Source organism: Anthonomus grandis, chromosome 12, assembly GCF_022605725.1.
Source record: "Anthonomus grandis grandis chromosome 12, icAntGran1.3, whole genome shotgun sequence".
Lineage (NCBI taxonomy): Eukaryota > Metazoa > Arthropoda > Insecta > Coleoptera > Curculionidae > Anthonomus > Anthonomus grandis.
The window spans coordinates 11380219-11394084 of NC_065557.1; the positions used below are offsets into that span (position 1 = coordinate 11380219).

A 13866-nucleotide genomic window follows, 5' to 3' on the forward strand; every position below is an offset into this window, starting at 1 on the left:
TGGTATTTTATTTTTTTGATGAAAATTCGTCAAATAAGACTAAATCTAACAAAATTTCCGTTGCGTCTGAGCTTCCACCCCAAATTCTTGGTAGAAAAAAAAAGATAATTAATTACACTACACACGCGAGTAGACTTCTATTAGATGAAGTAGACTTATATGAGATGAAAAAATATATACAGACGTATAAAAAAAGCCATTAAACCTGACCTGATACTAAAAGATAAAAAAGAAAAAAAATGTCTTATAATAGACGTCGGCTGACAGACTACAACGCCACGCGGGAAAGAAGTGGAGAAAAAGTGGAGAAAAAGCTTAATCCAAATGCAAAGAATGTGGAACGTGCACACTAAACTCAGCCAAATCGTCATACACAAGTCACTCAATAACAAGTCACAGCCAACGTAATAAAGGAAGTCCCTGAAACACAATCTCCTGAGCATGCAAAGAAGGAATATAGCACTGCTCAGTGCTGGGATATTTATTTGGAATTATCACATGGACCCAAAGCGATATTAACCACCTCCAAAGGAAAATTAGGACACTACTTACTAAGCACAAAAATACAAAAATCCCCAACCAAGGAGAGCTGTCGAAAAGACCATCTTCCATGATCTAAGGGTAGAACAGAGCTTGCAGACTTAAGCAAATACCTAGATCAACAAGTTACAGAAATGTTTTTACAAAAAGTCTGCTGAATCACCTCCACATGCAGCCATATGTCAAGTTAATGAATTTTTTTCACTCAGGTTAAAAGAAAATAACATTTAACTATCCAACAGCCAAACCAAACAACAGCCGAAAAAATACAGAGCTAGAAACAAAAAACCCCTAAACAAAAGGCGTATTAATGAGATAATTTAAGAACATGTTGACAAAGCCGCGTCAAACTATTGTCGGGTCTTGAATCAAATGTTTTCTGAAATAGAGGGTTCACTATTTGCTATTCAAGAATCCCTACTATAACTACACATAACTATTTAAATTCTATAGCAAAAGATGCAAGTGTTACTGATAATAGATATGGATGCCAAAGCTCTGAAATCATCCAGCATGTAACATGAGGACCTACTCATTACAAAGAATGACTTGATGCGATAGCGACAATTATACACCAGGAGCTGAGTTTAAAATTAAATCTCTTGCAGGGTAGGAAATCTCCATACTATAGTTACCTCGCGGAAACTTTTTTTTAGAAAATGATAACTACAAACTCTACTGGAATCATACCATCTTGACGGATTAAACAGTTACAAATAATAGACCAAGTAACAAAGTGTTAATGGATATAGAGATTAAATGACTACGTTGAGGTGCATATAAAAAAACAAACAATCTGTTTCCAAAACATGCAGAGAAGATTTCTAAATACCGCGACCTTCAAGTTCGTCTACAGTGACAATGGCGAATAACGAGAGTTAGAACTGTACCAATCATATTGTCAACCACAGGATTATACCGAAAAACTTGATTAGTAACATACAAGATCTAGGACTCAACCGGCACATCTATAAAGAGTTACCGAAAGCGGTGCTATTATATACTCAGATTGCTCAAAAATTTTTGGAAGCAACATCGTAGATCGATAATCTAAAGATGGCTCTGTAGAAGCACTTTGATATGTAGGCATCTGGGATGACTGAAAATTTCTCTATGAGTACATTAATAATTCATGACACAAGAGATGAATGAACAAATCATTTATAAATGAGCGCACATTTTATTCGCCATCTGGTAATCACGAAAATGCAGACAAAAACCATGCAAGTATTAAAATATTATAACTATTGCGTGATTTGTGACTAACCTCACTTCCCATAAGAAAAAATAATAATAATAAATGTGCTAATTATTACAAAAATACATGTTTGCACAAAAATTTGCACTTTGCTTATACTAAATTAAACAATAAAAATTTAAAAACTACTAAGTAGTGAAGTTGTAAAAAATATGTTTTTTTTTATATGTTTTTTAAAATATGATTACATTTAATCGAATTTAGATGAAATATTTGTAATGTATAACTTTAATATTGAAAATAAATTATTAAAAAAATAGTTCTAATTTTAATGGGGATGCATTCGACGTATTTGATAGATGATAGCAAATTATCACTATTTGGCTCTAGTTTTTTTAATGATCACCGTCAATCTCTCCGTCCGTGAGCTCAAAAATGGGCATCAAAAATGCCATATCTCGGTTATTATAAAAGCTGACGGATGGTCTCGTTGAGTTCAAAATAACGAAACTAAGACAAAATCGTTGGAATTTTCCCGATAGTTCCCATAGAAGCCGAGATATCGGCCTTCAAATTTTGGGTTTTTTCATTTTTCGGGTATACCCCTCCGTTTCGATTTTTTCCAGAAAAAATTTATTTTTTCGAATTTGAACTAACTATACAATGCAGATTGTTCTCATCAAGTAGATCACGAAAATACCGGGTTATAAGGGAATCCGAGCAGAACTAAGAAATTGAGTAGTTTTTGACGTCAGTTTTGAGCTCAAAAATGGGCATCAAAAATGCCATATCTCGGCTAATATAAAAGTTACAACCTTGCGGATAGTCTCGTTAAATTGAAAATGACGAAACTAAGAGAAAACCGTCGGAATTTTCCCGTTAGCTCCTATAGAAGCCGAGATATCAGCCTTCAAAGTTTGGGTTTTTTCGTTTTTCGGGTATACCCCCCCTGTATCGATTTTTTTCGAATTCGAAGTAACTATACCAGCGGATTGTTCTCATTAAGTAGATTATGAAAATACCGGGTTCTAAAAAAATTCGAGCAGAACTAAGAAATCGATCTGATCTGCAACTTGTATAATCAAACATAAATATTTTTTATTATTTTCATTATTTAGAAAGCCTCCGTTCGTACTTCTGAACTTGGCCAATACGAGCATATTGCTTCTTTCAAAATGAAAAAAAAAATCAGAGAAACATCGAAAGAGACCGTAACACGTAGCGAGGTAAAATCTGAAATAAACGTAATGTTATCTCCTCCGTCGGACCGAGCTTTGTTGCCTGGTGTTCAGGAAATCAAAAATTAATGGTTCTATATCCGGAGCCCGAAGCGAAACGGACGATCTGGCTAACAAAAAGAAAGGTGATCTTCGGATCGATGTGTAACAGTGTAGTTGATTATCGTTTTCATATAAACTGGAGTTTTGTACTAGTTTTTGCAAGAGATCCTTGTAATTAGTAGAAAACTGTGTAAACGGCTTCACTAAAATATGAACTTATGAATTAATTAATTTCGGTCATTCTAATTGAATCTTAAGTTTCAAGCAGTTAAGTCTGATCTCTTTATTTTCGTATACTTCTAAAGTAATATTGTTCTCACGCCAAGAAGTAAAGTAATTTTTGATCTGCTTTCAGGTAGTTAAGATCAGTTTTTCCACCTTCCAGGACCTAAAAGTCATTGTCTTCTCATTCCAAGAAGTAAACGAAATGTTGATCTATTTTCAGGTAGTTCCCTTTTTTCCAATCTGCTAAAAGTCATTTTAATTTTATTTGAAAAAAATAAACGTTCTTCTAGGCAGCTAAGGTCTATTTTCCTTCTTCCAGGTTTCTAAAAGAAGAAACTGGATGACATTTTAATGATGCAAGCATTTGAAATAAGTTTTTCTTTTAATCAAACTCGTGAACACTACGCTAAGACCATCTTCACACTTTTCAGGCTTTTAAAAGCCAACTTGGTCCTACTCAAGGAATGGATAAAATTTCGATTTACTTTCAGGCCATTGAGATCAAAATTATTTTAAAATAACACGTAGACTTACAATAATTTTTTTTCTTAAAACTACTATTATTAAAAAAGTGAATCTCAACTTTCACTATCCTAAAGAGCTTTTGCTCTATATTCTCTAAAAACGAAATAAAGGCCAATTTTCAACAGTTCAAGCACAGCATATGACGTATTCAATTCCAACGGAAATTTTCTCAATATTTCATTTGAGAAAAATGTGAAACTGAGAAAACTAATAGTCTTTGTTGAGGCAATTGTCCAAGCTCCGTATGTATTAAAAATTATAGTTAATTTTTTTTGGGACATTTTGGACATTAGGTACCGAAAAAAAGGCATACACATGCCCATGCTCAACTTTAGAACTAAAGATGCATCGATGAACTTATGTAAGAATTCGCATTCTCAATCAATTTGCATATTACATATTTTTTCAACTCTACTTGAGGGATGAAAAATTTGATAAAACTGGAGCATCTCCCATAGATCACCCTTTAGCATCGTTTGCTTAATTTACTTTTTACTGTTTTAAATGCAAATTTCTTACCTTCTGACAACAAGCCGTGCAATATTCGCACATTTTATTCGCTCCCAAGTCGAAAAATATATTTTAATATTTTATAGTGACATACGCGGAATTTAAAATGAATATTAAAACCTAAAACTTCTGTCGAGTCGGATTTACTACGAAGGACTTTTTAAAAAATGCGGAACTTTTGTGAGAAATTTGCGGCAACTTTTCAATCTAAGAGGATCTTTTTACGTGAAAATATGCAAGTCTAAGTCATCAAAAAGAACAAAACCAAAAATAATACCACGATATTGACGATGACGATATATAAGTTATTAATTGTTATATATCATGAATAAATCTTTGCAAATTGTGACAAACTTATTTTTTTTGGGCAATTTATTCTTTATCGAATTTAATTAAAATGGTTGTAAAATTATCCTTAACATTCTAGATATCTCAAACTGCTACTTGTTTACCTTATTATTACAATCCGACTATATAGATAATTATTACCGTGTACCGAAACCTGCCCTGAAGAATTATCGGATTATCACCATTAAGTCTAAGGCCCTTCAAGATAATGGCGTTTTTATTGTTAATCGATAAGATGGAAATCGCACGGAGAATTTCCGTGGGCGTAGGGCCATTACCTTCAACCGAATTCGGTTCTCGGACTGGGGGAAATTATGTAAATATTTCGCTCCAAAATTCGGCTTATAAATCATTTTGGGCATGGCAGCGGTTTTGAAATACTTTGAAACTGAGGAAAATGCGATTGCGATGCGTCCTATATAAAAGCTAAGCTGGTAAATATCTAAAACTACATAGTGTAAAAGAAATTATTGTTTAATACTAGTTTTTCTACCTGACCGAACGTTTTCTACTTTGATATGATAATTTTAAAACAATACGAACAGTAGAAATTCCTATATTTGATATTATTAGAAATATTTCAGGTTACTTCAAATAAAAGAAGCATCATAAAGAGCGGACATGTGTATAATATCCTGAAGGGAGTCATATTTATTTCAATAATTATTACAGGATAATTGTAAACATTTTTAATGTTGATAGTTTTCTGTTTCTATCTTTCTTTAAAAACTGGGTCTAAATTAAAAAAAAAATAAAAACACAATTTGCCAACAAGAAAAGTAATTAAATCTTTACTATTGCATTTACGTTTTACACAGTTTAAATATGAAGCCAAGATCTGAGATTCTAGGATCTATGCAACATAAGTGTTTGCCAGAGGTTCAGGTTTTCTTTATTTAACAATAAGTATAAGAGTTAAAATATTTATGCGTCTTATATAATATTATAATAAGAGGATAATTTTCTTCTCAATGTAATGTAAATAAGATTTACATTACATTGAGAAGAACTGGGTTCTAATAAATTCTTATTGACGTCTTTAGATCCCGCTGTTCGTACAGCTATTACATCTAAAACCTAAACACAAAAAGACCTTTTATCACGAACGGCTTAAACTTTTCGCCAAAGAAAAATCACCAGAAACCCCCTACAAATAAAATGGGAAAAAGGAGACATAATTCACCATCCCGACCTGGCTAAAGCACCTCGAATATTTCAAGCAAAAATTTCATGATCAGCGGCACTAAATCAAGCGGAATCCACCGTTGTTCGTTGCAACAGACACCCGCCTAACTATATATGCTCCATCGGCCAAATCGATAACTCGAAAACCGTCTCGTGATTTTTTATTTTCAACTTCTCACGCCTCTCTTTAAGCAACATTGTCCTTGTCCGATCTGTCATCAAATGGCGCTTTTGGCCCTGGGATCTTTGCTCGCTCCTTTTTTTATGACATAATTATAGAGGATCTCGTTTGTAAATCGAGTCTTCCCGGATGTGTTTCGAGAAGGATATGAAACAGCTGTCGCTTTCCACTTTTGTCCTTTATGAAGATTTATTGGCATAAAATTAAAAATGAATTATGGCTTCTGAGGAAAATTATTGATTAATTAGATATGATTCTAATTACTTAAGACTATATCCTGCAGATTTGAGATTGTAAAACTATTTTATAGAGGAAATTATTTTGAATTCTCAACTCCTTTAATACAAAAAAAATATGTTTATCCTATACACTTAGTTATGCATAGGCTCCCAAAAAATCCCACTGAATTCGTGAGAAATAGAAGCATTCCTAGAATATAAGTAACACTAAAAAATTTAGTATATTATAGTAACAGCATTTAAAAAGCTATAAAGGGTTTTTAAAGAAGACATTTCAAAAAAATATACCATAGTTAAATAGAGAAATAGAAATATTTCCCAAATCTAAAAATACTTTTTATATTTAAACGATTTTGAATTATTTATTATTGTTGATGACAAATTTTTGGTCAGTAATCGAAAAAATCGTAAAAAGTTATTCCATATTTTCCATATTTTTTTCACCGAAAATCGTTGTTTGACAGTTTTTGGTTCTTTGTTATCATTTCTATAGGTTCATTTATTTGTTTGGAAGCAAAACCGAATAAATCCCATTTGAAACGTTAAGTAAACTTCGACATTTGGAGCAAAACCGGATATATCCAAATTTTGATAACAAATAAAGCGGATATATTCAAATAAACAAGTTGTGCGTATTCTATTGCACTTTTTTTTATCTATTCTAGTAGTTGTTCGGACGTTAAGTTGTGATTCCACGCGCTTTTAACTCCTGTAAAACCAGTCAAATAAAAGTGTTCTTGTAGTGTTTTAAGTTCATAAGACATCCAGTCATTACAACAAAAGGAAAATACGTTAAAATATATTCGGAAGTGGGTTTGGTAAAAACACTGGGCCTTGACTGGCAAATGTATAATGGTTAAGATGTCTCAATTTTATCGGTTTACATCATTGGGTGACACAGTTTGGGAATCAGAAGATAACACACAGCTTAGCACGCTACCACTAGGTAATTCGATACCAGAAAAAAAGTTTAAATCATTTGATGGAGCATTTTGGGGACGATTGGCGAAACAGGGAAGATTTTTTGTGGTACAAAAACCTATTACATAGTAACAATACTGGAGCCAATATGGATACTTCGGAAAATTTTGAAACCCAAGAAAAAAATTAACTATGCGATTGCCTGCATGAAGAAAATGCAATACATATTTAATTTTCCTTTTATTACTTTTGTCAAATTAATTAACTTGATCCAAATTGTTTAAAGAGAAATAAATATATATTTTTACTTACTAATCTCATTTGTGTGCAAAAACGGATATATCCAAACTTTTATTGCTAATAATGCCGAATTGTTAATTTCTTTTTGTTTCTTTTTATGTTAATAAATTGGTCAACCCCGCTTAATTAAAGCTATTTTCTTAAAATATTACTATTTTTAAATATAAATACATAGGGTGTTTTTCGTGTTTCCTGAAAGTGGATATATCCGGTTATGCAAGCGAACTTCTCAATTGTTCAGTTTACCGCTAAGTATTTTTAAAACAGTTTGAAACCACTTAAAAGTGATAAGGTTTTGAAGTAAAATTGCTATACCCCTATTACGTCTATGTTAAATATACAACGTTTTATCCTACTGTATGTGTGATAAGCTGAGAATGTTCGTAGATGTTCACAGTCGTAGCTTCACAGTCGTAGCGTATTAGCAACCATAAAGGCTTTATAATACTAGCACAGATTTACAGAATACAGATGCGAAACTGATCGAAAATACGCGTGCGAGCGCCAGACTTCAGACACGCCTCCTGGGTGATGGATTTCCATCACCCGCCTAGTACGGTGGTAAGGGGTTTAATTTGCTGCAAGCCTCCGCGCCGCGGGCTTCTAATTTTCTTTGCGTAGTACGCGTGTTTATGATTAATAATTAAATTGAAATAATATATTTGTATTTTTTTTAAATATTTTTGTTAGTATTATTTTTGTTGAAATAGGGGGGGGGTATAAGTGTGTATATCTTTATTGTTCCAGCCACAGTGGTGGAGGAACGACGTTATTTAGATTTCCAAAAGATGAGTTAATAAGTTAATATTTCGAGATAATGAAAAGCATTAATTTTACTCACCCATGTGATAACTTTCCTTTCCAGTATTTAATAAAATTATTTATACGACTTAAAATATTTTATACTTTAAAATTCGCCAACAGAGATTTATCATCTGCCAAAAAATCAGATAAAACTAAAAGAAAATTAAAAAAATTGTTTCATCTTTAATGTTTTATTAAATAAGATCCTTAAATCTGTTAAAAGAAATAAAAATGTACTCAAGAACCCTTACATTCTGTTTTATTTAAGCCTATTTCTATTTTGACAGTATAAATGCATTATAAGATCCCAGCGAAATTATAGTGCAGAACATCTATCCCTACAAAAAAAAAAACTTAAAAATGCATTGGTGCGGCCAAACCATCCTTTTCAAGGGCATCGAATATCGGGAGCTTATATCCGCGATCTTTCGCATCTGGTATTCTGTAAATCTGTGATACTAGTAAGTTACTTAATTCTCTACAAACGATTAATGGAGTTTCTTCCCCAGCGATAATTTGAATCCGTTTAGGAGTCTCTTGAGAAAATTCATTTAACTGTGTGAAATGTTACTTTTTGTTAACTATACATTTGATTATATTAACCTTAGTTTAAGTTTTATTTTTACAAATTTTATTTCATTTTTTAACGTTGGTTGTTATTTTATGGTAGTATTGTAGGATTTGTTTTAAAATATCTGTATATGTCCATTTTTTTGTTTGTCTATACTTTTCATAATTTTTAACCCTATTTTAAGTAGTACCTTGGATTTACGTAAAGTAAGTTGTACCTTTTTTTAGTATGAGATATTATTGTATTGCATTTCAAAGGCCATTTACTTGGCACACACTAGGTTTTAAATTTAATAATAAAATAAATAATTTTTGGCTATATCTAAGAAGATAATTACTAAAACAAAAAAAAATAGTGTTTCATGAATTTTGAGAAAGTTTGATTATTTTTATAAAAAAATATAAATATTTATACATATTTTAAATATTCTATGAATTTTAAAAAATGTGTATTTTTACCATAAATTTCTTATAAAAAAAAATTTTCATTGGTGTCTATCAGTTGGTTAAGTAATTTTTGTTTATGTCTAAACACAATTATTACTAAAATAAAACAAAATTAGTTTTCATACATCTTGAGAAAGTTGCTTATTTTTTATAAAAATATTAATATAAATTTTTAATTTCGTAAGTATTTTGAGAAATTGCTCGTTTACTTGCACAATTTTTTCCAGATTTTCTAAAAAGAAAATTGATTTTCATCAGTCTGTCTATCGGTTATCATAACCGAGTTATTTTATTATAAGTTATTTTCACTTATGTTTAAAAAAATCTATTATTTAAACAAAAAATTTGCATTATCCATATATTTTGAGAAAGTTTGAATATTGGATAATTCAAATTTTGAATGTTCTAGGTATTCTGAAAAATTTGTTTATTTTTACCACAGTTTTTCTCAGATTAAAAAAAAAAAAACTCTTTGGTATTTGGTATACTGATTGCTCAGTGACCATTCAGGGCTCAGTATGAACTCAAACGACCCAAATTAACTTAAGTTTTTATTCTACAATTTCTTATCGGAAAAATAATTATTGGTAATATTTTGTTTTGGATTTTGAATCGAAAAATATACATAGAAAACTACAGTTATTATAAGATTATTTAATTGGCGAGTAGCTTTTAGTCAAAGTTTCATTTTGCAATGAATTTTTATAAAAAATTTACTTTCTTTATTTTTTCCAAGAATTCCTATTGGTAATTGACGTTCAAAATAATACATTATGGTTTATTGTTTTTGCATACATTTTTTTCTTAGTTAGGTATTTTTTAGATAATTTTGGTCAAAAAATGCTAATAATTTCTTTTATGTTCATTGTTGAAAAAAAAACTTGTCAGATTTAAAATGACAAATCTAAATTATTGCGATTTAATTAAAATTAATTTATAGCTGCTGATGAGGCTTCATATAATAAAAAAAAAATTAAATAAGTAAATATTATAATTAACTGTATTTGTATAAATATGTCACAGATATACTTACACGCTTACATATATACAGTGGCGGCCAAAAGTATGGAAACTTTTTTAATTTGTATTTTTTAAGAAACCAGGAACTATAATAAAGTTACTCATATTGTGATAAAGTATATATAATATATTACCTAACTTAAGATATTTATTTGAAATTAAACGTATTATAAAAAGAAAACGAAATAAAATTAATATTTTTTTGGCCAAAAGTTTGGAAACTGAAAAAAGTTATTTATATAAATTACATCTAAATCAAAATCTGCTAATATTTTGTGACCTATCCCTCCGGATTTATTACTTCTCTACATCTTCGTGGCATAGAATCGACAATTCTTGCACAGTCTTCACTGGAAATGGCAGCCCACTCAGTTTGCAGTATTTCCCGCAGTTGAGCCTTGTTTGAAATCGAATGGTTTTGTCTTCCTGTCCAAATGATCCCATAAATTTTCTATAGGATTCAGATCTGGGGACTGTGAAGGCCAATCCCTAGAATGGAGCTAAGATCAGCTAGAATGGAGGAAGATTCTCAAACAAAAGAAATAGTTTTAGATTCAAAAACGTTGAAGGAAAATTCAGAAAGATACCAGAAAAGACCTGAAAAGGGAGTAAAAGAAATGGAGGAAACTCAGGATAAAAAGAATATCGACAAAATCAACCATTTACTAACATTCATTTTAAATACAACAGGAAGAGAAATAGCAAAGCCGAAAAGAGAAAAAACATGCAACCCTGAGGGATGAAACAAAGAAAAGTATAAAAAAAAGAGACAACTATTGAAGGAGAAAAAGTTTCAAGAACTTAGAATATTAGCAAAAGAGACAAAAGATGGTGAGGCACGATCTAAATGAACAGTATGAAAAAGTTAAAAGTAAAGGCCTTAGAAATCTCAGAAAAAACAATTATAAAAAACAGATAACACTCCATGGAAGGATCAAACGAGAAACGAAATAAGGGATAGAGAAGAGAATATACGAACAGCCCAACATTTTTATAATAATTTATACACTCCAAAAGTTCAAAAAGAAGCGAAGCATAAAAACCATAAGAACATAAACGTAGAATCAGAAGAGTGTCTCTGAAATAACGAGATCAGATATGCTCTAAATCATATGAAAAATAATAAGGCAACGGTTGAAGATGAAATTCTGATAGAAATGCTAAAAGAAGGAGGATATGTATTGATGTCAAAATTGTGTGATGTCAATATTATGCCTAAGAATTAGAACAACGTTATTATAATATTAATATAGAATGAAGAAAATAGAATTTAAAAAAATATAGAATCAAGAATTGTACAAGATAAAACAAATTTAGAAAATTACCGCCCAATATCACTATTATGACAGGCAAGTATACAAGCTATTCACAAAAACTCTTACGAACAGACTAAAATATACATACAAGTTAGATCAATATCACCCAGATAAACAAGCGGCTTTACAATCAAAAATACCATGTTTCGACAATAAGAATCTAAGAAAAAAAGCGATTGAATATAATTTTGATATCCGTTTAGCGTTCGTAGACTTTTAAAAGGCCTTTAATAGCCTTAAACATTGGGCGATATTGCAATCATAAATGCAATAATAGACAGCAGGAACTCCAGCCTCATTAAATACATATACAAAAACTCCACCTCTAAGGCATAAGAGAAGAGGATACGCTATCTCTAAAGTTATTTACCTTAGACCTAGAAGATGTTTTTAAGCATTAAACTGACAGGATAGTGAATGGACAAAAATAGTGAATGTATCAAACTGTATATAAACCTAGATCATATACTAGTACTAGAAAAAGAAAATTAAACCCAGGAGATATAAAGAAAAAGAAGAAGAAGAAGGCTAATTGGAGCAGCTAGGCAGGTTTGGTATAGATGAGGGAAGCACAAAACCGAAATAAATGAAAACATAAGAAGGAAGCCACGTCCAACAATGGAATCCATAAGGCTCAAGAAGATATGGAATGTAATATAATTAATATGTAATTGATTGGAATGGACTAAAGGAAGTAGATCATGTTTATATTATCCCATTACGACCAGAAGCCTTATTTATTATATTATATAGTTTCGGGTTTATTTCAATATTTAGAAGAAGGAAAAATATCGCATTTTGATTAATTTTTCTTAAAATTTCACAGGCTTTTTATATAATTTTTTATAAAATTAACAGTTTGCACAATTCTGTTAATATGAATACTTTCGGTATGAAATATTTCTTATTGCCTTTTTTGCTTTTAAATCTTCATTAACTTTTTTTTTAAATCTTCCTATATTTTTCTGTCGAAAACCAGAAAACGTGAAAAGAAAATTTCCATTGCATTGCCAGAAAATTCCTTTTTAAATAAAGAAAATTCATCTAAAATATTTTTTATTCAAATAATTTCGATAACTATTTTGCTTCTATGGGAGCCTTTGAGAATTTAATGATTTTTAAATTAAATGATTTTTTTAACACTTCGTGGTGCTTTATGTAGCAAACCAATTTTTCACTTCTAGTGCAGTTAATTATTAGTTTTCCCTAGAGTCAACGTAAACGAGATAATCGCTTATAACCCTCTAGAGAAATCGCTGAATGTGTTATCGTGCCCAAGAGCATAATATACATTGTTGCTATAATACCGAAAAATAAATTTTAAAATTTTGAAAGAGTTTTTTTCTTTTAATTTCAGCATGGAACAGTAGCGACCTCTAGCGAGACCAGCGTGGGCACCCAACCGGGCGGTAGCGTGACCTCACGTACGGCCTCAGAGACGCCCCAGGTGCCCAGCACGACGTCCAGTGGGGCCCATCATACCGGCGCTAAGTTCCGTCATGGCCTTTTGCAACTTATGATCCATACTATTGACCCCCTTCACGATGGTCAGTATGCAGGTAGCGCTACTATTTTTTTTCTCGGCACTCACGTATAAGTCGTATATGTTGTTGTACATGTCGTACATGTGACGTTTATTATATAAGGTGTTCTTTTAAGAGTGTACACTATCTATATCTTAAGAACTCTTGATTTCAGCCAATTAGAAAAAAGTCATGGCAAAAATTGCAATGAGGAATCGTCCAAACATTTTTTTTAACTTTGCAAAGTGGTCGTAAGAGTAACTGTCAAAATTAAAATACAAATTTAAAATTTGATCAAACTTATTTAACTAAAATACAACTTTGATAACGCCATTGAAAAACTTTGTATATTTTCTATGAATTTGGTTTAACCCACATTTTCATTGGATCAATAATAAAAGTGGGGGAAACTAATGAATGTTGTCATTTTATAATCGATGTACAAGAGAACACTTCTTAACCAATTTTAATGAACAAGGTATCAATTTTAATAACTTACCATAGATAACAAGGACAAGAACAAAATTCTCAAAAAAATAAGGCACTTGTTTGATGTGTTCGAACTGTTTTTCATCATTCTGAATATAGCGGTACAGCCTTTGTTGTGTTTGGAGACATTGAGAGCAGTTTCAATTTCCGCCACTGTTTCTAGCCGGTCCAATTCTCTCGATCTTATTATATTTCCCTGTATTGTTTGTCGAGTTTTGTAAACAAGATCTTTTATTCTTTCTCAT

The 13866-nt window shown here is 31.1% G+C and overlaps 1 protein-coding gene across 5 annotated transcripts in view; it reads left to right on the forward strand.

Annotated features, from left to right (window-relative positions):
• LOC126742806 (sodium/potassium/calcium exchanger Nckx30C) overlaps positions 1–13866 on the forward strand; it is a 151971-nt gene that overhangs the window by 78951 nt on the left and 59154 nt on the right. For 3 of the 5 annotated variants that reach the window (XM_050449611.1, XM_050449606.1, XM_050449608.1), the window contains one exon: positions 12967–13168. In XM_050449611.1, coding sequence (XP_050305568.1) covers positions 12967–13168 — 202 coding nt within the window. The remainder of the gene's footprint in view (positions 1–12966; positions 13169–13866) is intronic. The other 2 variants (XM_050449607.1, XM_050449610.1) reach the window with 1 other exon arrangement.